The sequence below is a fragment of the Balaenoptera physalus genome (genome assembly GCF_965194825.1).
Source record: "Balaenoptera physalus genome assembly, chromosome: 8".
NCBI classification, from domain to species: domain Eukaryota; kingdom Metazoa; phylum Chordata; class Mammalia; order Artiodactyla; family Balaenopteridae; genus Balaenoptera; species Balaenoptera physalus.
Window position 1 is genome coordinate 81461503 of NC_138887.1, and position 27268 is coordinate 81488770.

General features: G+C 39.0%; 1 protein-coding gene across 1 annotated transcript in view; it reads right to left on the minus strand.

The window, feature by feature from the left end:
• The window catches only part of TBX20 (T-box transcription factor 20), a 58983-nt gene extending 32368 nt beyond the window's left edge, over positions 1–26615 (minus strand). Inside the window, exons 1-6 of the mRNA XM_082471999.1 lie at positions 26006–26615; positions 22339–22597; positions 21162–21326; positions 16318–16426; positions 12523–12681; positions 3670–3746 (exon numbers count right to left, since the gene is read on the minus strand). Of these exons, the coding sequence (XP_082328125.1) occupies positions 3670–3746; positions 12523–12681; positions 16318–16426; positions 21162–21326; positions 22339–22597; positions 26006–26132 (896 nt within the window). The 5' untranslated portion in view covers positions 26133–26615. The remainder of the gene's footprint in view (positions 1–3669; positions 3747–12522; positions 12682–16317; positions 16427–21161; positions 21327–22338; positions 22598–26005) is intronic.
• Positions 26616–27268: the final 653 nt, after the last annotated feature.

The following is a 27268-nucleotide window of genomic DNA, read 5'->3' on the forward strand; positions in this document are numbered from 1 at the left end:
CCACAATTTAAAAAAATTCCATTGCGTGACTATAAAAATTTATTAAACCATTCTCCTATTGTTGAACATTCAGGTTTTCCCCATAACTTAACAATTAAAAATAACATTATGGTTAAAATAATGTGTATCCTTTTACACAGCATTTTTATTTGTTAGTATTTATCCTATAGTAATAATGAGTAATATGTGTAAAGATATACATTTTACTTCCTGGCACTGTTTGTAATAACAAAGAGTGGGAAACCTAAGTAACTAACATTATAGGATTGGTCAAATTATTGTACACAATGGAAAATTAGACAGCCATTAAAAAGTATACTACAGACATACCTATTGATATTAAGGGGAAAATGATTAAAAATAGTGCGTGTGGTAAACTTCAAAGGAAGTTAATGTTCATATGTGCATAGGAAAGTATCTGGAAGAATATATGTTTTTGCCAGTGGTTATCTCTGAGTGAATGGGATTTTGTTACTTTTTTTTATGCTCTTTTTCTTGCTTGTCAGTATTTTTCTGCAATAAGCATGAACTCTAATTGTAAAAAACAAAGCAAACAAACAAACAAAAAAACCTAACAGAAGAAACTTAATTTTGAACATTTAAATATCTTCATAGTAATTTCTCCTTTCTCAGAAGTAATACCATGCCTTCACTTACTATACAAAGTGCCCCTTCCCTCCCCACAAAAGAAAAACCAACTGATAGAGTATCTGTAAGTTATTATATGGCACCAGCAGATAATTCTTTCCCTGAACTAAATAACTATAAATTAGATTATATTAAGAAATCCCTTTGAGCTTTTGATTTGCTTCTTGGCTGTCCATTGTAGGTATATGTGCAAAGCATCTAATGAAAACACTGTCTACTTTTGGTAATGAGATGAGTTGCCTTTTATAAATGAGGGAGATGCTGTCCCTGGGAGAAGGCTGCACATGAAGTATGTAAGACATTCAGGTATCTGAATGGAACCTCATAAAATGAGAGCAAGAAAACCAGAATGCCCTTTAGAGTATCCTCAAAGCTTGTGCAGATGTAGAAAGAAGAATACTGTGAGTTTAGAGGTATAAGGCAAACAGATCCAATCCTAAAGGCATTTTTGTTTGGGTGTCCCACACAGTAGCTGTAAATCTGGAACAGGAAACTTGAAATCATTAAGGTCACATATTTATAACATCATATTCAATTAGGTTAGAAAAGTGCAATTTCTGTCATCATGTCCTAAAAAGATGTGTTTTTCTCTCAGATCTCTTATTAAAAAAAGCTCTCTATATTGTTACAAATAGGGCTGTTTTCAGTCAGTTACAAGGAGCAATTCAATTACTAGATGGTTTAGTGCAGTAACTGACTCCAGACTAATTTAATTTCTTTAGGTCTCCAAAGATCAATTGATCTGATTTGTCCCATCCCCAAAGGCTGCTTAGAAAAAATTCAGACTGAAATACCTGGAAATGAAATCCAAAACCTTGTCCAATTTCACACTACTTAGGTCATCTTGCAAACTTGCAGCTAGTCACATAAGATGCTCTCTTGGCCCTCAGACCATTGAAAGCTTCTTAGCTTCATGTACATGTGAGTGTTCCCCACATCAGGATGTTTATAAAATAAGTGAAAAATGTGGCTGCATGTGTTATCAAATCCGTCGCTCTAAAGGGTAGTGAGTCTGGGTACTTGTCTCTCATAAGCACAAGTGCAACAAAAGGGGCTATTTTTACTCTAGGAGTAGTTTATTAAGACTGTTAAAAGTAGCTTAGATGGGGTAAAACTATGCTCATCTAATAAAATATAATTATTTTACATTTTGAGATTTAGAAGTGCTTTCATAAATGTCATCTTACATGGTTCTCATAATAAACCTTTGAAGTAAGCAGGGTTATTTTCTCCATTTTCTAGATGAGGAAGCAGACTCAGGGGTTAGGTGACTTCTCTAGGATCACTCAGGCAGGAAAAGGCAGAGCTGGGACTCTAACCCATGACTTTGTCTCTATATACCATGCTCACCCACTGATTTGAGACAGAAGATATGATGCCCACTGTAAAAACACATCACTTACTTCCCAACTGAGCCACTGTTTTCATTTTTGCCTGACCCCTGACTAGAACGGAGAAAAAGTTCACATATTAAAATCCCACTTGCATAAACCCAGTCTGAATCAGTACCTCTGGCACTCCAGAAATAGGAGATTAAAAAAGGCCACACCTAAATGCAAGTACCCTTTGTAAATGGACTCCTTTGTCACCCATGCTGCTGATACCACTTTCTCACTGACTTGGGTCTTATGACCTATTTGCACGCCTATGTCCCACCTAATTGGAGAGTTATCTCCTTGCCATCTCTCTGCATTTTGCAATGGATTTTCAACAAGCTCAAGTTTCTTTCCCTGATCTCTCAATACCCCACAATCACTTGTCAAGCACTCCAACTAATTAATCTTTTCTACTCAGATGCCACAGTTCTACCCAACTTTCAGTCTCTCCTGCTGGATACTCTGTCTCCCCACCGAGCTTCTATATCTGTTCCCACCAGTCAAAACCACACGCCTATGCTCTGCCATTTGGGAAGGATGAGGGAAGGATAAGACAGATGTTGCTAAAACATGTAATTATCCTTTAATTTGAGTTTCCAGGACAGGTTAGAGAGAAGTGCTGAGGTCAGATGTGACCATGTGGTAGGTAACAAAGAGTGTGGCAGAAACACGTAGCAGTTGGTAGGGAAATCACACAAAGATTTGGAGATAAAGTAAACCAGAGGGCTGGTAGCTAGGGTACCCCACCTGTCAATAAAGATTCCAGGCCACATAAAAGATTAGATACAGAAGATGAGTAAGATCTGACGACCTAATGTGTGAAATGGTGACTATAGTTGGTAACATTGTATTATATAATTCAAATTTGTAAAGAGAGTGGAACTTAAATGTGCTCACCAAAAACAAAACAGAATAAGTACAGAAAGTTACATAGTATGTTTAAGGGATACAAATAATCTTCTCCTTGACAAAACCATTTTTTGACATTCATTTTGGGCAAACTATGCATCTCAATATAGTCATTACTCATCACTTAGACAGTCTCACACTGTGTGAACCATTTTAATTAAATAAAAAGTGGGGTAAATTACGGCACATGATTGTCACTTGCCTTCTTAAAGGTCCTGAGATCTGATAGCTTTCCTATTAAGTATAAGCAGTCTATGCTGTAGGTAAAATATACACCTTGATTTAAATTGCCTCTCCTTGTTTCAGAATTCCAAACTACCTTTATAAGTCTTTATGTTAACAAATATATCCACTTCAGAAGGCAAAGGCTATTAAGATTCTATTTCTCTGTGGATTGCCACTCAAGACATGAAGCTTAATACCATCGAGAGGACTGTGTCTTTGATAACAAAGAAGCCCCGTTGAAAAACTGTCCTGTCCAAAGAAACCACTTCACTCAGAAATTGAGCATAGAATAGATCCAGCTGCAGCAGCTGTCAAAGCTTAAGCAGTTGCATATCTACAGGGTTTATAACTGGAAGGGAAGGTGGGGCAGAGAACTGGAGACTATACAGAGTACTGGAGACTCTATACAGTCAGGTTATGGCTCTTTGGTGTTGAAAGGAGTGTGCTCTTACAAACTAGTGCTTCTCTTTATCTTATCTGGGCAAAAAAGTAAACAGAAAATTCTCATTACCTCTCAATGTCAGTGAGCCTGGAGGAGTCCCGGAATCCTTTGGCAAAAGGGTTACTATCTATTTTCAGCTTGGTTATCTGGAAAGGGAAGAAAGGGTAACAAAACAGTATCATTTCCATGGTCAAGGAAATAAAATCAGAAATAAAAACTTTGTTCATTTTCCATCATGGCACCCCAAGAATATCTTAATGTCTCTCAGTATTGTGATAAAGGTTAAAATTGCTAAGGAAGTTCACAAGAGGCCTAAATTGGGTGGAATGGTCAGAGAAGGCCTCAGAGAGAAGGAAGTAGTTGAGGACAGACTGGTCCTAAAACAGGCTGGAAGTCAATGGATAGAGACAGTTCGAAATGGGGGCCTTTTACAAACAGTGTGGCTGCCGTGTGAAGTATTTAAGAGAGTAGTGAAAGGCTAGAGCTCGACTGGGGAATGGGGAAGCTGTCTAGGAGGCCAGCATTGGTGGGTAATGGGGAATAAAAACAAGAACATTACCTCATGCTGACTTGGCAGCCTCATTTGTTAATACCATGGGTACCTATATATACCATAATGGATACCACAGTAGTAACTTCATGTTCAATACTATATGAAATACCTGACATAAATATATGATATAAAGCTTTCAGCATATAAATTTACCCCTGTTCCCCTTTCCATCTAACTAAATAAGAATCAAATTGGTGGGTCTCTTATTATCCTCCCATATAATGTTACTTACAGACTCTATGCTTATATGGAAAAAAAGTATTTCCTAATAAGAATCATAGTCTGAAGTATTAAGTGTCTATGTTGTGCTAGTCATAATTCGCACAATATTAATGTAGAAAGATCCATTAAAATATATGCACTGCACCTTCACGGAAAAATACGTTAGGTTACAAAGAAAATAAATAAATAAATAAAACACTGATTAAAAGATGCTCTACTTGCAAAATTCCTGAGTGTTAAGAGCTAAAAGGAATGGAGGAGGATTATTGGAATTAGATCCACAGACACCTTTAAAAAGAGTCATAGCTCATTTGTGTCAAAATGAGAACCCACATTCATCTTTGGAAAGAGAGACACACACAGAATAGTCTTAACCTGGAAAAAAAGTTATAGGTTGAGGGAGGCATGCCTTCCTCTTTCAAAGTAAGGAGTAAACACAATCAAAAATATATCTATTTTGAGACATATATATATATATATATATAATAGTTTGAAATACTATTTTGCCAATAAGCAACTTTTCCTTTGATCAGAGTGTATCTACTTTTCATTTTAAACTATTAACATCTAAAGAATTGCTTTTTTCATTACAAAAGAAAGTCCTTTTTTTTACTTTTCAAGTTTTCTTAATGTGAGCTAACCAATGTACAAGCTGCAAAAAGCTATTTACCTCACTTAAAATAGAACTTCCCACACTGTCCTTACCAGAGAGACTGCACTTCTCTATCATTAACACTGGCAAGTTTTAAGATTGATTCTTTGATATTAGTTTTTAAGGGCACTTGACAGTGCCTCAGAAATGCTCATTTTTGTCCCATGCACATTCACTCTGGAGTAGCCAAAAATAAAATTGCTAATTTCCTTATCAGCTTAGTTAATGGAAAATGGTAAACAGTGAAGGAAAGTGTGCATAGAAAGAAATATACAGGAACCACTGAGGTTGCCCCTAAAGTGTGGCCATCAAGAGTTTGTAGAGAACCTTCTCTCAAAGTCAGCCACCCCTTTAATCAAGGGCATGGATTTCTAAAGGGTGAAGTCTATTTTAGCCATTCTTTCAGACTAGGATTTAGTATTAAAGGTCAGTTTTCAGGGCAAAGGCAAAAATTTTTATTTGTTTGAAATAAATTATAAACATCTTCTAAAGCCCAAGCAGTCTATATATTCTAGGATTATAAAACACCAACAAGATTTTTAAATCCTCAGAAACGGGATTTCTTTGATTATCTTTTTCTACTGAATAATCATAAATGAAAATACTTTAGATTTCTAAAGTGCTTTATAGTTCATGAAAACACTTTCACAATAATTTATCAACAGAAATGAGATCACATGGTCCCTAAAATTCCATGGAGCAGGCAGAGGCATACATAGAACTGGAAGTGGTTTAAGTGCCACTAAAGAAGCTGGCACCACATCCCCTGCAGTGTTAGGTGACGTTAAGTGTGAACCAAACCCAGATAAAAGCTTCAAACTGAAACTGTAAAATACAGCAATAAAGTTAAGTCTTCAAGTTCAATTCTTATAAGCTCATTTATAAAAAGTGAATGGATTTGCCAATGGATAAAATTTTCTGGAGACAAAGGCAAATAATATCTGATGGAGAAACTAATTTTGAACGAAGTCCTTTTGCAGCTATCCCTCTAAAATGTGAACCATATCAGGAATTCCCTGGTGGCCCAGTGGTTAGGACTTGACGCTTTCACTGCCGGGTCCCGGGTTCAATCCCTGGTCGGGAAACATCCTGAAAGCCACGCAGTGCAGCCAAAAAAATTTTTTTAAATAAATATAACAAAAAAATGTGAACCATATCAAGCTTTGTTTGAGTCTTTATAAACTAAAAGAATAGAAAATATTATCTATCTGTTACAGTAGTTAAAGAACCACCTTTGATCCACTTTGTCCCTGAAAAGGATTTTGAGAACTGTATTTGTTGTTATTTATATTTCCAGGAGGTAGACTGTTGGCTCAGAATGTGATGATTGTGGAGTTGTCGTAGAAAATAAATATTCTCAGTGTGTGTGTGTGTTAGTTGCTCAATTGATGTGTCACCATATCTAGTATTACTGCCATAACTTTGAATGAGGAAGTGAATCAAATTCAATACAAGTTTTCAGATTTCTTTGGAATTTTCTTTCATTTATTGGAACTTTCTCTTTCCAGTATCTTTTTGGTCCTTCTTTCATCATCCCCAAGAGTATCAATGGTAACTTTTTTACTTTACATTTGATATAATTTCAAACTGTAGGAAAGTTTCAAGAATAGTACAGCGTGTACTCATACAGCTAGATTTACCAGTTGGTTCAGCAGTGATTTAACTTTAGTGTGTTAAGTAGAAAAGGAGCTCAAGAGAGTAACCAGGTACTTACTTTCTCTACAGACTATTTTATCTAATTCCAGGGAAAAAAATTGCTTTTGGAAGTTAGAGAAAAAAAGCTGAATGGATCTCTTACTACTAAAATTGTATGGGGGCCCTGAACTAACCACTACAGTCTTGAACAGGCTTTATGGAGTACCGATTAGCAGTACAGGGACTGTGGGTAGACTTCTTAATGAGCCCCCCGTGCTCACTGTGGTATCACTAGACTCTGAATCTACTGGGGTGCCAACAATAAGCACCCCAGAAATGTTTTTTTTGAACTTTGCTTCAAGGACAAGCAGTCAGAAATATGATTTCATATGTTTACCAGTTATAGACTAGGTGAAATTCTTGAGTCTACATAAAAAGCATTTTGTTTTCTATTTTAAGATAAAGTAATTTTTAAATAGCAAAGTTTTAACATTCTAGTGAATCATGCACTTTTAAAAGGTCAGGCACAGATTTTATTCCATGGATATTTAAATAAAAACCAGTAGTTAATAGAAAGAAATTCATTTCTGCAGATATAGTTTTATATCCCTTTATGAAATTTGGAAGAATGAAAAAGTTACATATTTGAGAACTGATGAGAGAAAGACCTGAGTTATATACAGTGATGTCAGTTGGACATCATTTTCCTAATATAGAATACCTGCAGCTTGTAAAGCTGTTGAACCAGCATCACCCATGTCAAAGGTAAAATTAAAAGGAAGATCCAAAAATAGTCAACTACCAAAAACATATGTAGAGAACCCATGTGAAACTACAAGTATGTCTTTATGATTCAACAACAAATTTTAAAAGCAGCAGTATTTTTCATTTTGTGAGGAAGAAGAATTAACAAGTAAGGACAGCAGTATGTGCTTAAGAAATCCTGTTTCAAGTGTATCTACATACATGCAAATCACTGACTAATTCTGGTCAAAATACACCCGTTTTTTCACGTATTATCTTAATAATATGGAACATAATGCATTTCCTAACCAAACAAATTCATTCTTTCAACATCTCCTTTACAGATAAATATATGTATAAATGGAAGGCAGATTTTGACACTGCCAGCTGCACCAAAGAGAAAGGGACTTTTTCTAGTAGTTATTATTCCATGTGATATCACTGGACTCTGAATATAGCTGGAGTTCCCAGCCACAAGGTGAAATTGGCCCTCAGAGACCATTTCTCCAATTATCAGGAAAAGATCTGTCCAAAGGCATTTAAAAATGAAACCTGACCTACACTTCAACTCTACAGCAATGGCATGCCTGCTCAAAAACAATGTATGACCTTTAAATCTTAAATTATAAAATAGTTTGTTGAAAGTATAATGTATTTAGCTTTAATCTAATAATGTTAAGAAATGCAATCATTTCCTCACAAAAACCAGAGGAAAAAATAGCAAAAAATAGAAAAAAGGTCCCGTTTTCATTACTTACAAATAAAACTACCAGACACAATAAATGAGAAGCTTTTTCACAAATTCTAATGGAAAATTTGATTTGGCTTTTAATATGTATGTAAATAATGTCCTATCCAAAGTTTAAGAGATATAAAGGCGGTCCTAAGTGTGAACTTTTAAATCTTCTTTCTCTCTTTTCTCCCTGTTCTTTGTGCATGAAAATATTCTAATATTTATACTGTACTTAGTACACATTTAATTTGTTTATTTCCTATATATTTATGTTTATTATGGGTAAATCAGTAGACAAGCATGGTAGAGCAGTGAAAAGGCAGTAAATGTGAGGAGGCCTAGAAAGAATCAAGGATAACTTCAGAAAACTGTATAAGACTAATGAAAATACTAACCCCCAAAATGATTTATTCACCCCACGTGAATTTCGATTGGTCTTATGAGGTCTATAAACCATTTGCAAAAATGGCTCATTACTATACCAAATCAAATTTTTGACTATTAATTGAATTTCAAATATATATGTGAGTAGATTTCACGTCACCACTGTGGCTGCCATCTTCTTTGCCTGTAAACTGGGACTAAGAACCAGACCATCTTAGGGAACAACTGTAAGGATCAAATGAGATGCTGTGCATAAACATGCCTTTGGAAATTGTAAGGCACTCTATAAATAAAGCACGTGGTGACTGTTGGACTGTCTCTGGAATGTCCAAAGAGGATTTGCCACCATTTGGATTTTTAAATGTTAGTGGCAACTTTTCAGTGAGATAAATGAATGCACAAATGTTATACTATTTATCTTTAAGTAAAAGCACACACACATACACACACACATATGGCATTGTGCTAGGGATTATGGCTTTAAAGGTGGGTGCACAGAAATAAACTCAGACATGGCAGGATCCACTGAGAAAAGCAGTACTGAATTTAATCACTTATTGTGGGTTATTTAGCAATGAAATGATATATACTAATCATATTAATCGTTACACTTAATGATGCAGTGAAAGCTAGCTAGGCGCTGGTAGGTGGATTTTGAGCCCATTTATAATCTTAATTAGAAATAAACATTTTCAAGAGGAGCAACTAGTGTTGGGATATGTGTTTATTAGAATCTTAAGCCTATTTTAATTTAGCAATATTTTCAAATTCAGTTTCCCAACCTCGACACTGTCAGTGATCATTTTCTTGGCCTTGCAATCCAGCAGGATGCTACCAAAAAGGAGGAGTTAACACCCAGAAGATGGTTCTTTCACTTACCAGATTTGTGACCTTGGGCAAGCGTATTAATCACTCTGAACCTCAGTTTCTTCATCCACAAAATGAGGCTTATGGGGCCTTATCCAGGGGATCAGTGTCAGAATTAAGTGAGATATTGATTAAAAATATAGAGAGATTCTTCTAAATTAAAATAAATCCAAACCATGAACCTTAGGTGGATACTAGTTCAAAGGCGGGGGTGGGGGGGAAGGCTGTAAAGACATTTGTAGGTCCATCCTGAAATTTTTAATATGAACTCAATTTTAGATGTTGTAAAGATATTGTGGTTACAAAATAATCTTATTGTCAGTCTAAACTTGTAGAAGTACTTACAGGTAAAGTATCATGATGCATGCATCTTAGTTTCAAATGATTGCGAGAAGGGGGAAAGTATGTACATGTACAGAGATTGAGAAATGGGGCAGGGGAGGTAAAGCAAATTGGAAAAATGTTAATTGTTGAATCTGGGTGGAGAGTATACGTGGTTCATTTTACCATTTGTTTAACTTTTGGATATTTGAAAATTTTCTAGATAAATGTTGAGTGGAAACAAAAGAATTCAGTGAGGTAATGTCACTAAAGCATATGGCTTCTATTTGAAACAGCTAATGCCAGTGAATATTTTGATTGTCAATATAGGTTGATTACCATCTTGTTACACTGGCTGCTGTCAGTGTGAAGAGCTCCCTGCACACAGCAGGTAAGCAATGAGCACTTGCTGAAAAGAAAAGAAAAGAAATTAACATAAAGAACTGAAACCCTCTAAAAAGGATGTCTTGAATCCATCAGGGTCACAAGCTGACAGGAGGTGAGGTTCCCCTTTCTTGGGTAAAGCTTAGAGGTTAGGCTTTTAAACCTAACTACCTGGATTCATATCTGTGATGGGAGCAGCAGGGTCACATTGGATAAGTTATTTAACTCCATGCCTCCATTCTTTGAACTGTAAAATGCAACACAAAAATACTGTTGTTCCTATCTCATAATATCATTGTGAGGATTAAATAAGACAGTGCACTTTAAATGGTGCCTTGTGCACCCAAATATTAGCTGTTATTATAATTATGTAGATAATAACCTCCTATTCCATGTTCCGTGATATGAAAGGTCCTGCCAATATTTATTCAGGATTGCTCCTTCACCAATTAAACCAAATCTAAGGTGTTACACTTAGAACTTTCCTTAATTTTGTTCTGTCTGTAATTTTCACTAAACAATCCCAAATTACCTATTCTTGCTTTGGTTCCCTTTACAGATAATTCTGATAAAAGCAATGAAGTTTCCATATGACAAGTTTTTATTTCATTCTCAAACATCAGCAGGTTTTCTTATATTAGTATAAATCTGATGTTTCATAATATAAAAGCTACTAATTCAGTTAGTGTAAATTGAATTAAATGTTTCAGGAATCTTTTCTGAACCTGTGATACCTGTATTACATGTATCCTCAAATAAATTAAAAATGGGATTGTTGATGTCAGTGTTCCAGATTCTAAGAGAAGGAGCATTATGTTTTAGGCCTTTGTGGGCTTCACTCTATACCCAAATTTTTAGCTTGGGCATTCTCTGAAAGTTGCCACTCTTGTGTTGTTATCTTAGGGATAGTTAAAAAGTTATAGTACTTTGCTTTTACTTAAAGATAAATAGTATAACATTTGTGCATTCATTTATCTCACTGAAAAGTTGCCACTAACATTTAAAAATCCAAATGGTGGCAAATCCTCTTTGGACATTCCAGAGACAGTCCAACAGTCACCACGTGCTTTATTTATAGAGTGCCTTACAATTTCCAAAGGCATGTTTATGCACAGCATCTCATTTGATCCTTACAGTTGTTCCCTAAGATGGTCTGGTTCTTAGTCCCAGTTTACAGGCAAAGAAGATGGCAGCCACAGTGGTGAAGTGAAATCTACTCAAAGTCATATGGAAATTATAGGTGCTTATGCCTTACAGACACATACCCACTCTGGCCATTTTTCCACATCCCTTCTCTGACTTCCTGTTTCCTCATTTGTGTAGGGCTACCTGGGCTTTCAGTTTCATCTTCTTGCTCTTCCTGAGAGACTCAACACCATATTTCCTTGGTTGACCATCCCACTCTGAGCCATCTGTCAGGCAGCACCTAACAGTTATTCACTCAGAACCAAAATATAACATCAAGACATGAGGAGAGCAAGAGTTCTGGCTACCTATAACCAGTCAAATAAAAGCAAGACACAAAACCCAGAGTAAACGGACAATGTGAGTTCCTTTTACTAAAGTACAGTATATCAAAAGGAATTCTACTTCTGGTCCATTCGGACTGTGGAAAAGTTACTTGTCCTCTCTTAGCTTCAGATTCCTCACTAAAGAATATTACCGTTACCCCCGGCCTTCAAGATTACGCTGACCATGAAAGAAGAATACATGGGGAAGTATCTAACAGCACCCAGTCCTTAGCAACACTTTGATAAATATTTACAGTAGAGTTGGACTAAGCCTTATGGATGAAGAAATGCATAAATTTTAAATATGATTTACAACAGAGAGTAGAAAATATATAACTCAATATTATAAATTAGATATCTTGACATTAATTAAATACACAACTGCTTACATACTACAGTTTATTATCTAAAGAGGCATTTAAGATCATTCTACTAGAATTATCTTACCCTGAAATACAGCTGAATAAATCTCACAAAATATCTAACGTATCAGTAGTTTGGATAGTTGGCTAGCACACTACGTGTGCTAATTTAGCAGAAAAACTGAACTTCTAAATTTTATGAAGCAATGAGTTATGGTTACGCATGTCATGAGGCTCTACCAGAAAGAGAAGGAAGCAGGTAATGTTCTTGAGAAAATTTGAGAAGGCAGATCGGGTCAGGTTTGGGTGGGACATGGGAGCAGTGAACAGCCTGACCACGAGTATAAAGGTTCTAAGAAAGATGGTGTAATACAGACCTTCATAACCTTGAGCCACAGATACTCAACATACTTGGAAGTCCTGGGGCTGATTCTCCATAGCTTTCTCCAAAGTGAATTTCTGTTTTGAGTACTGGGATAGCCCTTCTCTCCAAGAAGATAACTATCCTAAAGCCTTATCTTATTCGGGAAATAAATTGTGAAGGGTATACTCACCAGTTGATTCTGGTAGGCAGTGACCGCCGTAAAAACTGTTTCTGGAAAGATGAATGTTCTGAATTCTTCAGACTTCAGATTGAGTAATGATGCTGTGTGGTCTTTCTTCTTAATGATGTGCACCCGTGGCTGGTACTTATGCATTGAGTTCAAAATTATCTGTAGCAAAGAGTGGGAAGTACAGTACTGGATTTTAAGTACTTATAGTGCTAATAAACAGGCCAAATTACAATGAGGCAAAGAAAGAACCATAAAATCTACAGTGTCAAATGCAGTTTTAAGATTAGGATCTACCCTTTCCATTCTTCAGGCAAATAATTTTCACAAGATACTGCAGAGTATTGTGAGTCACGTTTTACCAAACCAATTGCAAATAATACAGGTTGTTTCAAGTGTCCTTTCTAAAATGACAGAGGAAAAAGTCATCTGGAGGATGTTTATTTTTTAAAAAACGCTTTTTGTTTTTTAGTCTGGTTAGACCAAAGGCAGTATGTCTGTATATTTTCTAAAGTAAGAAATTACATATTTGAGGAGGCTAGATTGTTATTTGGGGCAGTGGGGGGTGAGGGGTGGGTGGCAGATGGGGCAGAGGGAATAAAACAATTTTAAAAGGCAGCGTGGTATAAGGTAGACCTTGGTTGGAATACTGAATCTGCTACTTTCTAGCTTTTTAATCTTGGGCCAAGTGATCTCACCTCTCTTACCTCATTTTCTTAAATGCAAGAACAGTATTAACTTCACAGGGGTTGTGGTGAGGATCAGACGCTGTAACCCTTGTAAATCACATAGCAAATAGGAAGTGCTTAGTAAACTGTATTATTATTATCGTCGTCATCATTTCTGACAACTTCATTGATTCCTGACTTACAGTTACAAACTAAATAAGAATGTTAGTGATGGACGTCTTCCATTCCATAGCTGCTAAAAGTTGCCCGGTACTTAGAGATCAGAAATATACCCTGTTAACAAGGCAGTATTTTTCATGTATCATTTAAATAAAATACAATAATTTACCATTATGAAATTTGAGCAACCAAATTTACTTTCAGATATTAAAGATTTTCCACATCTCCCCCCACCCCGCAACCCAGACAGCTACCTAAATCTACAAAATCGGGTATGTCTTTCCTGGGATAACAGGGCTCACAATGTACGCCCTTCACCCCAAGGGCCTAGCAGAGAGCTTGGCTCTCAGGGGAGGTGTCTGACACATGCTGTGGCAGGACTAGGGTCAATGGCATGCAGTGTTGTTGCTCTCTTGTTCTTTGGCTAACTTGGGTGTGGTGGGTGAGTGTTAACACTGGTTGACTTGAGCAGAGTTAAATACTAGTCACTGTGAGATAACCGATACAGAATCAATCTCTTTCCATGCTGAGATATAAGCCAACAAAGTTACAGGGCATTAACTGGCATTGAATTTTTGAACATGCCATCTTTTTATGATCCCAGACCTGAATAGGAATTACTGAAACAAATGAGACGTTCAAATGAATCAAAATAAACTTAAAAAAAAAAAGTTATCTCTTTGTGTAATGCGTTTATTCCAAGGAGTTCCAAGATATCTGTGCTCAGTCATAAAACTGGGATAAACTTGAAGTGACAGAAGTAAACATTTGCCTTCTAATCCTGATATAAGAAAAACCTGAGCATTCATTATATGTTCTACTAAGAAGATAGAGTTTTCAAATCATACACACACACACACTCACACACACACAATGGGAAAAAACCTAAGCTTTAAATAAGGTCCCCTCTTCCTTATACCACCCCCACGTTAATTTCCTTTAGGAAAGGGTGCTGGACAGACTCAGACCCCAGACTGAGTCTCAGATCCCAGGGCTCCTTGAACCTCTGCTCAAGCTTTCATGGGGCTAAGAAACACTGATAGAAATGTAGACTTTGTTACATCGAAGAAATAAATTCCTGGAAATAAGAAATTTTCCTGGAATGCATCTACAAAGGGGGCTTCTTTAGGACTGATTCAAATAACTTGGCTAAACAACACAGGATCTAAAAATATTTCCTGGTACTTTTCAGAATACACTATTTCTGGTGACAAAGAGTTATATTAAATAATAAAATTTTAAAGCTAAAATGGATATTAGCAACCATCTAAGACTTAAACAATTTGTCAAGGTCTAATCTTAGCATAATCAGACTAGAACCCAGAGCTCCTGAAATATAGCTTAGTGCTATTCCCATCCATGAAGCTGATGCTAAAAGGAAAACATATCAATTCTGGACAACTGATCTCAAAATGAATTCGCAGGTCTTTCTGGAAAAACTCAAACAGTTCTTACAAAAGTTTCACATTGGAAAATACTAGAACCATAAAAAAATTTCATTTCTCTCTGCAAAGATTTCAGTGGAGCCCAAGAAATTTTAGTATGAATGACATTAAGAATGATCATGGGCCTACAGAAAATGTCTCTCAGATACTTCATAAATTTTAACCTGAAAAAAAAAATCTGTCAATGAAAACATCTGAAAGAAAGGACAATTCTGCCAACGTCCTTGAAGGTAAAAAAAGTCAGTTATCTTTTCCAATACATTAAGTAACAGAAGCCTGTTAACCTACTTCCAACATCCCAGCAGTGCCACCAGCAGACTTGTGAGTTAACCTGGTTACTCTGACTTGGTCAAGATAAACAAGATCTCCTGTGGGTATATGGATGGTGGCAGTGCCTGAAGTGATTTACTTGGTTCCAGGTTCAATCCAACCATTAGAAACCACGTCTAGAGCTCTCTCTTATCTATGTGTAACCGTCTTTTTTGAGAAAAGTTTTGAAACTCTTCCTTTAAATTGCATAAATCCAGTAAAAACTAAAACCTTAAGTAACAGGAGCCTTAATAAAGGGGATAAGAGAGAGAATAATTATATCAGAATATCTAAGCCAAGGAAAGCAACTATGAAAATCCCAATGTGCTTTCTGGCAAACGAGGCAAAAAAAGAAACAGTATTCTCCTCATCAAAAAGAAGCATGCATGTCTGTCTAAAGTTTTCTTAGCATAAAATCTAACACAGATTTTAAAAAATGTGAATCTTTATTTAAGAGCATGAAATAACAGCACAGATAGTTCCTTAAAAAGCAGTCTTAGCAAACATGGAAAAGCCTGTGTCAACAGCTATTTGTTCTATTAATTGTTGATAAGAGCTGAGAATTCCAATTTCTCTTTTCTTCAACATTTTAATGAACTCCTTACTGATGTAAAATCAGATTGTTTTGTTTTTAACTGCAAGACTTCATTGTGTTTTAATATTCATAAGGCTCTCTACAGAGGGGATATATAATGAGCTAACAGCACTTTCCCAAATTTATTTGTACATAAAATCCTTTTGTCCCATTGCATCTCACAAGAATGTATTCTATACAACACACTTTGGGAAACCCCCATAGGAGGTCTCAGCCCCATTCCCTTTATGCTGTGTTATCTGATATACCACTGATAGAAATTAGATGTTTAATCCAAGAAATGGGCTGTAGTAACCTCCAAAATGCACATTCCCTTTGTTTAGTTGGTGCAGGTGGTAAAGCAGTTGCAGAAGTAGGAATCCATGGTGCCAGAGGTCCCTGACCCTCTTGCATAGAAATGGCATACAGCATCTCTGTAAATGACCTCTTGACAATAGCAGTCAAGGTTCCCTGTAGAACAAATAAATGTTCTCATAGAATGACTCAGAGCTGGAGGGTGGGAGGGGGAAAGGGAGAGAGGAAGAGACATCGAGAGAGGAAGTTTTATGTGGTTTCTCCATTCCATCCCAGGGAATCCGCATAGTCCAAGCACTGTACTTACATGGCCATGTTGATCCAGTTCATTGTTGGTGAGTTTCACCTTTTCAAAAGACACCATCTGTTTAAGTAGCTGCTCACCAGTAAAAGGAGAGTCTGGATGTACATACAGCCTAAGAAAATTATGAGAGAATTTTATTGAGATTTAAAAAAAAAAAAAATCTCTCTTTGGGTTACAAAATATTCTGATTCTAAAGGAACACAAAAATATCATATAAAGTGAATTTTATTTGCCTCGTATAATCTCAAATTTATAATACAGCAATACCAAAATAATGCTGAAACATCTAAATGTGTTTCTTTGTATACCAATGACTTAAAAGGGGTTATACTAATGGTAGTATATATATGTTAATCCTAATCTCCCAATTTGTCCCACAGGAAGCTCAGCTCAGTGCTCTGTGACGACCTAGATGGGTGGGATGGGGGCGGGGGGAGGGAGGTCCAAGAGGGAGGGGATATATGTATACATATAGCTGATTCACTTCATTGTACAGCAGAAGCTAATGCAACATTATAAAGCAATTATAGTCCAATTAAAAATAAATAAATAAAGTATACTTAATACATTTTCTGTTATTTGCTGAACAAGCCATTTTTTTAAAGGTGGGTTTTTCCCATCGACCTAATCAACTACTGGTCTGCTTCTGTCAAATATAAAATCCTATTGTTGTAGATATTTTCAAAAGAAAGACTAGGTTATAACTAATTGCAAAATGAATTCCTAGTATAAGCACTGCTAAAAAGCAGTGAAGACAAAGAATTTAAAAGAGGAAACAATTCTAGAGAATCTATTCATTTAAACTTGAAGGTGATTCAAATTAAAGTTTGTGTTCTTTATAAACAAGACAGAATAATTTTAATACAGTGACCTGGGGAACTTTTAATAGTCCACAGATCACATAGTGTGTTTGCTTCTCCCGGTACTTTAAATATTACTACTTTCATCATCACCTAGTTAAGTGCTTACTAAGGAGAGTGAAAACAAGTTGGGTAAGCTTCAAATTATTCAATGTATTTATCTGTAAACAGCCTAAGCAAAAAAAAAAAAAAAAAAAAAAAAAAAGGCTTTGATGGGAAAAAATATACTTATCAAGTATTTATCGTTTATTGATCAGCTGCGATGTTCAAGGCAATCTTTTACTCACTGACAGTTAAATGCCTGCACGCTTCACACTAAGTACAACTCTTTGTAAATCACAATCCTAGTATGCACTCAACATAAGCGTTTCTGAAGTCAGGGATATCATAGAACTAATGATAGGGAAAGGAAATATCCTTGATTTAATGGGATAAATTCCTTTATCCATGCAATGGGTTATTTATATCTATATTTTGTGTAGAATCTTTATAACTATCATTAAACAAATATTATGGTTGGGGCAAAGGCAAGGAAAAAAGTTTAAAAACATATTCATGTAAAGAACAAGAAGTCGGGCTTCCCTGGTGGCGCAGTGGTTGAGAATCTGCCTGCCAATGCAGGGGACACGGGTTCGAGCCCTGGTCTGGGAGGATCCCACATGCCGCGGAGCAACTGGGCCCGTGAGCCACAACTACTGAGCCTGCGCGTCTGGAGCCTGTGCTTCGCAACAAGAGAGGCCGCGATAGTGAGAGGCCCGCGCACCGTGATGAAGAGTGGCCCCCACTTGCCACAACTAGAGAAAGCCCTCACACATAAACGAAGACCCAACACAGCCATAAAAAATTAATAAATAAAATAAAATAAAAAATTTAAAAAAAAAAAAAAAAAAAAAAAGAACAAGAAGTCTATGCCGTGGTTTGTCACACAGAGGACTAAGAATAGAAGAATTGGGTGCACGTGCTGCAACTCACAAAGCCCACAAGAAGCAAAGCACAAAACAGGCTGACAGCACTAAAGATTCTTACCAGACCCGTACAAGAACTTAGGTGTTTGTCTGCCTGTTTGTTTGATTTTTTTTTAAAGGAGTGCTCAAAATTGCCTTCCAATTGAAGTATTCTTTGATAACACAACCATAATAGCTTTTCAAGTGTCACCCCTCCAAGGCTATAACTTTATAGGTGCAGTTGTTTTACTAATCAGCACCACATCCTACCCACTCCTCCAAAAAGGTTCAAAAATATTTAAAGTCCTAGAAGTTGATGAGATGGTCCCTCTTTAAGTATCAATTCACCACATATGATAACATTAATAAAGATTAATTTATTTAAATATCAACTACTTTTTAAAAAAAGGAAATGTCCTATATGAAAATATAACATTACTTAGGTCATGTATAATGTCTTGTCCATTATTATGATCAAATGATATTGTCAAGCATCATTTCTTCTGATAAGGAACAGCTGACTGATGAACTTCAGTCTAAAATAAAGTGCTTCAAAGAACTGGAACTGCAAGGAATTTCTACCATCAGTTCAAAAATGATCACCTCCCAAGTTCTTCACCTTTCCATATGGAGCTAGAAAATATAGCACTATGTCTTTTAATAATAATAACAGTTGCTTATATGATCTAGAATATTTCTATCCTGTAATGCACAAAACATTTCAATCTAATATCAATATAAGTAAGCTGAACTAGTATGAATGAAAAAACATACAGGAAGCCCTGCTTCTCTCAAGTCCTCTGGGACTTAAAATTCCAGCAATAGCTTAAACATGCTTCAGTTAAGATAGTGTATTGGTACATGCTTTCCTTTTCCAGCCAGAACAGATTAGTAACATAAACAAGGCATGTCATATTTCCAACTGGCCTGCACCAGTTCCCCATACCTTCAGATAGGAGGAAAAATGTATGCTAAATAAGAGTGATTAACTTCTTAGAGGAAAGACTTAGAGAAAAAAAAAGAAAAGGGGTTTGCTTGTAAAAATGGTTAGGAATCTGCTAAAATACTTCTCTCATTCTCTCTTCTTTCTTCCTCTCTCTCCCCCTTTAAAAAAAAAACTAAATTTTGGAAAGAAGCTCTAGAGTAATGTGAACTGGCTAGTTAATAGTAAATAGTAGAGAACACTAATTATATTCATTTAAATATCTATTGTAAATTTGTAAATCTTGCTCCTTTTTTTTAAAAAAAATCAGTGACATTTAAAAAAAATTTTTAGTCCTAAAAATTATTTAATATGTTATTTAATATATCAGTTTGGAAGGGCTGGGAAGATCTCCTTCCTAGTCTCTTGTGGGAATGGAAAACTTGGAGAGGCTTCTTTTAATCTCTTCTCCAGTATATTTAATATACTGTAAGCTCAATAATATGATCAACCACTAAGTAAGCTTAATATTCCATTTGAACTGTATGTGTAAATTGTGTTGATTCTGTGCCTTGACTTAGACTCCAGACTAGATACTAACAAAGAACCATACTTTGAACCATAACTTCAGAGTTCCTAAACCTGTACATTTAAATAAATTCTTAGCTCTGATATGAACTTCCAATCAATTATAAAAATTGGTCATAAAACAACTTTAAAGCTGTAAGGCTTGGTTTTAGAACCCTAAATGTAAAGTCAGCTAAGATTCATTGTTTGTATTAAAGTATGCAGTTAAGAGTCCTGTTCTTAAACTATTAGTATTCACATAAGTAAGAACTTGCTGGTTTTTTTCCCCCATAATGCTCATTTGGGCAGTAGCAATAAAGGTTTGCATGTGATTTTTAAAACGGAGTTCTCCTGGAAAAACATTACCAATGAACAGCACAAAAACGAACATGTTTTGTTTGGGTCATTACCTAATATATTGAGTAATTTCTCAGTAAAAGAATATTTTTTTAACATCTTTATTGGAGTATAATTGCTTTACAATGGTATGTTAGTTTGTGTTTTATAACAAAGTGAATCAGCTATATATAGACACACATATATCCCCATATCCCCTCCCTCTTGTGTCTCCCTCCTACTCTCCCTATCCCACCCCTTCAGGTGGTCACAAAGCACCGAACTGATCTCCCTGTGCTATGTGGCTGCTTCCCACTAGCTATCTATTTTACATTTGGTAGTGTTTATAAGTCCATGCCACTCTCTCACTTTGTCCCAGCTTACCCTTCCCCCTCCCCGTGTCCTCAAGTCCATTCTCTACGTCTGCGTCTTTATTCCTGTCCTGCCCCTAGGTTTCTCAGAACCTTTTTTTTTTTTTAGATTCCATATATATGTGTTAGCATACGGTATACAATGGAATATTACTCAGCCATAAAAAGAAATGAAATTGAGTTATTTGTAGTGAGGTGGATGGACCTAGAGACTGTCATACAGAGTGAAATAAGTCAGAAAGAGAAAAACAAATTCAGTGGAAGAATATTAACTTGATGTCGAATTACATTTATCCACTAATTATAATGAGGTAAAAAAAGTTTGTTTTTCTTACTTAAAAATCTCTGAGCCTTTTACTGGTCAAAAACAACCACATTTTACCAATATGATATTTACTATGTGAAGTTATAACCACGTTACAACAAATATTTACTATAAGCAACTACTTTACTAAAATGAAGACTTCTGAAAAGGATTTTAGGGCAGCCACTTCATCAGTAGGTTTATTATGTTTGGTGTTAGCCAAATAGAAATGATGGATGCCATATGAAATGGATCCAGATTTCTAATAAATATTCCAATTGAAATTTAAGAAAAACTTTGAAATGAATTATGACGAAGATAAAATTAAAGGCAATGTTCTGCATACAAACTCTTGCCTTTCTCAGAGACTAACCCATATTTTGTGTAGTTAATCCTGGAGTGTCTGGGCTTGGAAAGCTCTCTTACCAGAACTCACGGCTTTAAAAACAGACCTGCTTAAAATTCAAACAACCAGGGCAGGAGACATTCTGCCAGCAAGGTTAATACAAATTTTGCTTGGCTGGAAAATCTGGAGGCACAAACCTGGCTGGCAGCGGAGGGTCCGCCTTGCCAGCCACCAGCCAGGAGGACCGGTGGTAGGCATAGCGGTACCTCTTGTTGTCCACAGGGACGATGTCCATCAGTACTATGTACTTGGCCTCAGAATCCACGCCGGAAAAGGACACACGGATGGTAGGAAACATCCTCCTGACACAGTGAGACAAAGAGAATCACCCGAATTAGAGAGGGAGGAAAAGGGTCCGCCTTCCCTCCCTACCCAGCCCCCAAACTCTTTGTGTTTCCTGTAAAGCCATTCAGGGATGTGAATACGGAGACTGACCTTCTCCCGAGCCTAGATAATCTTAAGTGTCATCTCTGTAGGAGTCCTCATTAATACCCAAAGGTCTGCAATTAGGGAAAATCCTGTGCTAAATCATCAGGCCCATTAGGCTCCCAGACCAAAATCTCCAGAGCAGACGGAGTCCTATAACCTCCTTGCCTTGCAGGGAGAAAACTTACTCTTGCCTTAGTAGAAAGCCAGAGCAGGGTTCTCAAGTTGAGTTTCGTTTCGGAAGACTCTGGGCGGTGCGTCCCAGAGTCCTGACAGCTGGAGCAGTCAGGCGCCAAGGGGCCACCGACCCCCAGAGCCTTAGCCCCAGTCCCAGGAGCAGCCTGCACCTGGGACTTCCTGCCTGCCCTGAGTCAGCCCACTGCGGCACCAAGGGGCCCCCTGCACCAGAGCTCCTTCCTACCGGGAGTGTGGTCGTTTCAAATTTCATTCTTCCTCCCAGGTTTTCATTTTAGTTTTTAATGGGAGCTTCTGCAAATTGAGGCTGATAAAAGGGAAGCCGCCTGCCTCCCTCACAGCACCCAGCAGCCCGCCCTGTACCCCGGCACGAGCTGAGTTCCTGCTTCCCTCCAGATGCCGACCCTGCACCCAGAAGCCCTCCCAGGCTGCAGGGGGCCAGAGATCCCAGTCCCATGCCCTTAGGGCAGGGGTGGGGCTTCCCACTGCCAGATTCCAAGAAAGCAAATGCCTGGACATCTGTCTCAGCAGCTCTTTCCAAAAGCAAGTCTGCCGAAAGAAACCCTCCTTGAGCGAAGCTTCCTCTTGGAGCTCAGGACCAGTAGAGATTCACCCAGTTCCTGGAAACTCCCTCTGCCACCCAGGGCACTATTCCCTTCTCCCCACTCCTCACCCAACAAGCCCCCCTACAACCTGCCAGACTTGGTGATGATCATCTCCGTGCCCAGCTCGTGGAATTTGTCCCAGAGCTCCTTGGTCTCCAGGCTGCAGGCAATTTTGGCCATTTCCTCACTGGGGATGATGGGGGTGGTGGGGATCAGCGGCTCAGTGCACAGAGAGGAGGAGGATGGGCTGCTGTTGCCCGCGACGCTGCCACCAAACTCCCCGTGAGCATCTAGGCTGGTCAGCTCACCCAGGGGCTGAGCGCAGGACGACTTCTCGACAAATTGTTCTGCAGGCAAAGAGAATTGAAAATGACAGCTAATTCTGTCAAGAAAAGATACAGGAAGGAGAACAGCGCAACTGAAATAGGTTCCTGCATTTGACTTTGGAAAAGTTACGCACAGAATCTCCGGGAGGGCAGCAATAACCCATCACTATATAAATTAAGCCTGAAATTCCTGTGAAGTGACATGGCTCCTGCTTGCTTACGGAACCAAATGAGTGAGTTTTAGAACCATGGTTTGTTACCACCATTACTGAAACCCACTCTGGAGAATAGAAATGCGAGGAGTGGATAAAGGGAAAGGCATGATCATAAAGAATTAAAAGCAAGCAGTCCTGTTGTTATCCCTCCCATGTTCTAGACTTCACAGCTTGTGGGCTCTAGTGCCAGTTCTCCCTCATTGACAAAGGGGACACTTTTCTGCAGGGAGATCAAGGGAGTGAAGAAATCAGCACCTTCCTCACTTTGAGAGAAACTTCCCTTCCCTCCTGGAGTCCCCTCCCCATAAGAGAAAGTGAAAAAGGGGTGTTGGGGGGGTTAAAAAAATTAAGTCACTTCGCTTCTCTGCCTGGCTCCCAGTTTCCTAGGCTTTCAGATGTTACATTAGGGCATTTTTATAATTTCCCTCCCAGCCTGAGAGCTTATGAAAGACTAGCATATTTATTGCTTGTTAAATCACAGGAGTACAATCTCTGGGCCAATTTTTTGGACTGGGCTTGAAACAAGTACTTGAGGGATGATATGTGTATTTCTCTCTCTCTCTCAAGAACGTTTTGGAAGTGAGCAAAAGAACCCCAAACCCAGAAGAGCAGAGTATTAAAGTAGGAAGAACAGTTTGCCATCTACCATCAAGCTGAAACACCACTGCATACGAACCAAACATCCTCCCCCACAGATGATAAGGGCCTGGGACTACACCAGTCACTTTGATGGAATACAGGGGGAGCTCTGTAATTGTCCCAATTATCTTGCATCCTTTAAAAAAGAAACTACTTGAATCCGCAATGTGAAACTGAACTTCAAACAGCTCTGTTCTAAGTGCCCTCAAGGAATTGAAACAAGTTATATATATATATATATATATATATATATATATATATATATATACACATACACATACACATATACATACACACGCATGCACACACACACACATACGTACACACGCACACATATAATGTTTTATTTCTCATATTTCTCTTTTGACTTGGGGCAGGCAAGCAGGAAGTAGAAAATTTTTACCTTCTTTTCTCTTAAAATAATAATCCAATTCATGGAAGCATTTTAAATTAAGAATAACCAAATTAATTATCCTTCTGTTTTCAAATTCAAAGAGAACCATGCCATGGCAAAATCATATTTTTTACTAATGTTTTCAGAAACACATTCACATAACATCTGTATAGGGAATTAACAAGTAGCCTTAGAAATTTTCTGACAATTGAAAAACACAAATGCTGTAAGCTCCAGACTAACCAGTGGGTCAGGGTTGGGAAGTGGAGGAAGAAGAAAATGATACAGAAATGCTCTAACACAATGTTATATGTCAATTATATCTCAATTTTTAAAAAAATTAATGATCTAGTCATCTGAGGTGGTTCTTCTGAGTAGATTTAACGTGTTTAAATGAGCAGTAATGAGACACTTGTGACTCCCACCCTACAGTTTCTTCAGCATCTCGCTAGTGTTTCATTCTCTCTTAACAGGTATTTCACGTGCAGGAGTCCTTGGCTTACAGCTGCTAATTGTGCTCTGTTGAACTGGCCCCTGAAAGGGACTAGAATGCCTTCTGGTTGTTTTTGGAGCCGGTCTCAAAAGCCCCAGGGGAGGGAGGATGCTCATTTTACAGACTGGGGTAAGGGTGGAGGTGCTGAGAGCTGTGAATGGTTTTATAGTTTAGAATTCAGAGGAAGGTGGGTTTTTTCTCAGGAAAGTAGAGAAGGAAGCAATGTTGCAATGACAGTGGAGCTGAAGCTGGCATGTTTCCCAGTCTACTGTCTGTACTTCTGTCAGGAATTTTAACCTGAAATCCTCTTTTCCTGCTAGCTACCAAACTGTAATGGGGGCATTTATAAAGAATTCAGAGGCCCCCTAAATAGGAGCGGATAATGTTGGGAAGTGCCATAAACGTAACTTAGAAATTGGTGGTGAATTTTTTTCTAAACAGTTGGAGTTTGTCTGATTGGTTGTTTCCATTTCTTTGGCAGGTTTAGATTTACCCAGGAGGATAGGTGGCAAGAACCAGGGAAAGGGAGTGAAAACCTTGGAAGAGAGACTTTTTGACATGTTTTCTGGAGATCATCCGGTTTCCTTTTCCTTGGTTCTAAGTTGCTGCAGGGATTTTAGTTCTCTCTTCTCTCTCTGCCCAGGCCCCTTATTTTTCATCTCTAACATTTCATCTTTTATATTATTATTGTTGTTTCAAAGTGTGAGATGTTAAAATGTTGAGAAGGACAGGGAGAAGGAAGAAAAAAATTGATGAGAGTTTAAAAGTTATTTAAAATATTACCCTAAGTTCGCTGTTTGATGCTTTCCACAGTTTTAGGGCTATCAGATGATCAGGATGTGGAATAGTGATTACCTGGGGACCCAAGAGGTGATGATGAGAACACTTCTTTCTCCCTCAGTTGTAAAGGGACTTAAAACACTTATCTCCAGCAGTTTCTTTCCCACACAATTCACTCGTGGTAAGGGGAATATAGTCCCTTTTTTCCCTTTACTCTGAGAGTAGTGTCTTCTATAAATGGTAAAGGTTGTTAAATAAACAGTATAGCTAAAAGTTGAGGAATCTGGGAAATGGTAACTGGCTAATGTTTTTGCCAACCTCCACTGATGTCTTACAGATAAGTCTAGAGCTTCTGTGAAGAAAATGGTTCATGCGGGGACAACTGGCTTATTCTACGGCACTTGACAGTTGTCTTAAGGAGCTGACTTTGTGTAGTCTATTCAAGTCGGGGGAAAAACAAAATTAAACTAGTTTCTTGTGAAGTCAGAGTCTCCTTGGTTTCAAATGCACAAGCAGGTGTTACACGCATCGTAAATCCTGTTGAGTCTTTAAAAGGGGTTTTATTATTATTTATCCCCTAAATGTTTTTATCCCAACAAAGTTACACACACCGGATGTCCGACTTGACATAAGGATCCTAGACAAATAGGGAAAGCGACTAGCGATATACGTACGAGATAGGAAACCGGTTGCATTTAACAGACTGTGAAGTCCCCAAAGAATTCGGGCCTAAGAGAAAAAAAAATCTCCGGCCCGCAACGTATAGTCTATGGCCTGAGGGTCAGAGCTGCCGCGAGCCGGGAAAGGTGGCCACCCTCGAGAGCCTCCTGAAGCTAGGGAACAGAGGGACAGACAAATGTGCAGCACTCCCATGCCTGCGCACCCCGACGGTCTAGCACCCGACTTACCCAGTGGTTTGATAGTGTTCTCCGTAGCTTCCTTCTCTTTGGAGCCGCCGCTCGACATCAGCGCGGCGATGGAGAAGGCGTTGGCCCTGGAGGAAAGCTGGGGCTTGGGCGACGCCGTGAACTCCATGGCCCCTAGTGCGCGGTCCTGGCCAGGGACCTGGCCTGCCGAACTGCCGTCCAGCTTCCCCAAGAGAGACAGAGACTGAAACACAGCGGAAAGTTTCCAAGTGCAATCACAGGGGAGTCGGGGACTCTAGATGAGTCAGCCCCAACCTCCCGAGAGCTCCACACCGGCCTCTCCTTTCCCCCACCGCAAGAGCCTCGAGCCGCAGAGACTTCAAACTAGTCGGAGAGGACCAACCACGGTCTCAGCTAGGTGTGCAAGCACCGGGACGCTCCGTAGGACCACAGGCTGTGCCTCCGGAAGCTAGAGACGGGCATCAGCTGCGCAAAGCCCAGGGGTCCTGCAGCACCCACTCCACGTCTTTCCTCCCTCCCCACTCTGGGGACAGTCGGAGCGGCCGAGCGCAGCTAAAATGGGGCGGTTGCCTGGGAGCGGGAGCGTAGCCGTGCGAGCGCGGCGGGGCGCGGAGGACACTGCGCCCGGGCGTTCGCCGCCCTGCGCCTTAATTTGCTGGCAGCTGCGATCCCGGCGGCCCGCAGCCAGTCAGCGCCGCCACACGTCACCGCTTCCTGATTCCGCCGCCGGGGGCGGGGCCGCGGGGCCGGGTGGGGAGGGCGCGCCCGGGGCGCGGCGCCCGCGTGGCCTCGCTCAGCAGCCGGCTGGAGCATGGCACCCGTTCGGGGAATGGGGTGACACCACCAGGCTGGCGCAGCGGTCGCGGACTCAGCCGGCCTGGTCTCGCAGTCCAGGAGTGAGAAGGAGGTGATCGCTGTCGGGAGGGGACATTTTGGTCGCGTCCTAAGACCTGGGATCTCGGGAACGTAGACCAGAAGAAGCCTCGGGGAGTTTTTGCTCCTTCCATTCTTTTTCTTACTGGTGCTCAAAGTTGCAAAAGAAAGTTAGCGCTAAGTAGGGCAGAAACCGACGCCGTAGAGCTGGCGCCAGTGGGCCAGAGCCCATTCGCCGGGCAGCACCCAGGGCTGGGTCCCTGCACTCGTTGGGCTCCAAAATCTGGCTGCTAGACAGTGGGGCTGGAGAGATGCAGCCCTGCAAAAGATACGCTAAGTGAGGGCTGTGAGCATTTGGCAAAGGATGATCTCAGAACCACGGCTTCTTCTGCACACCGGTGCGCCTCTCAT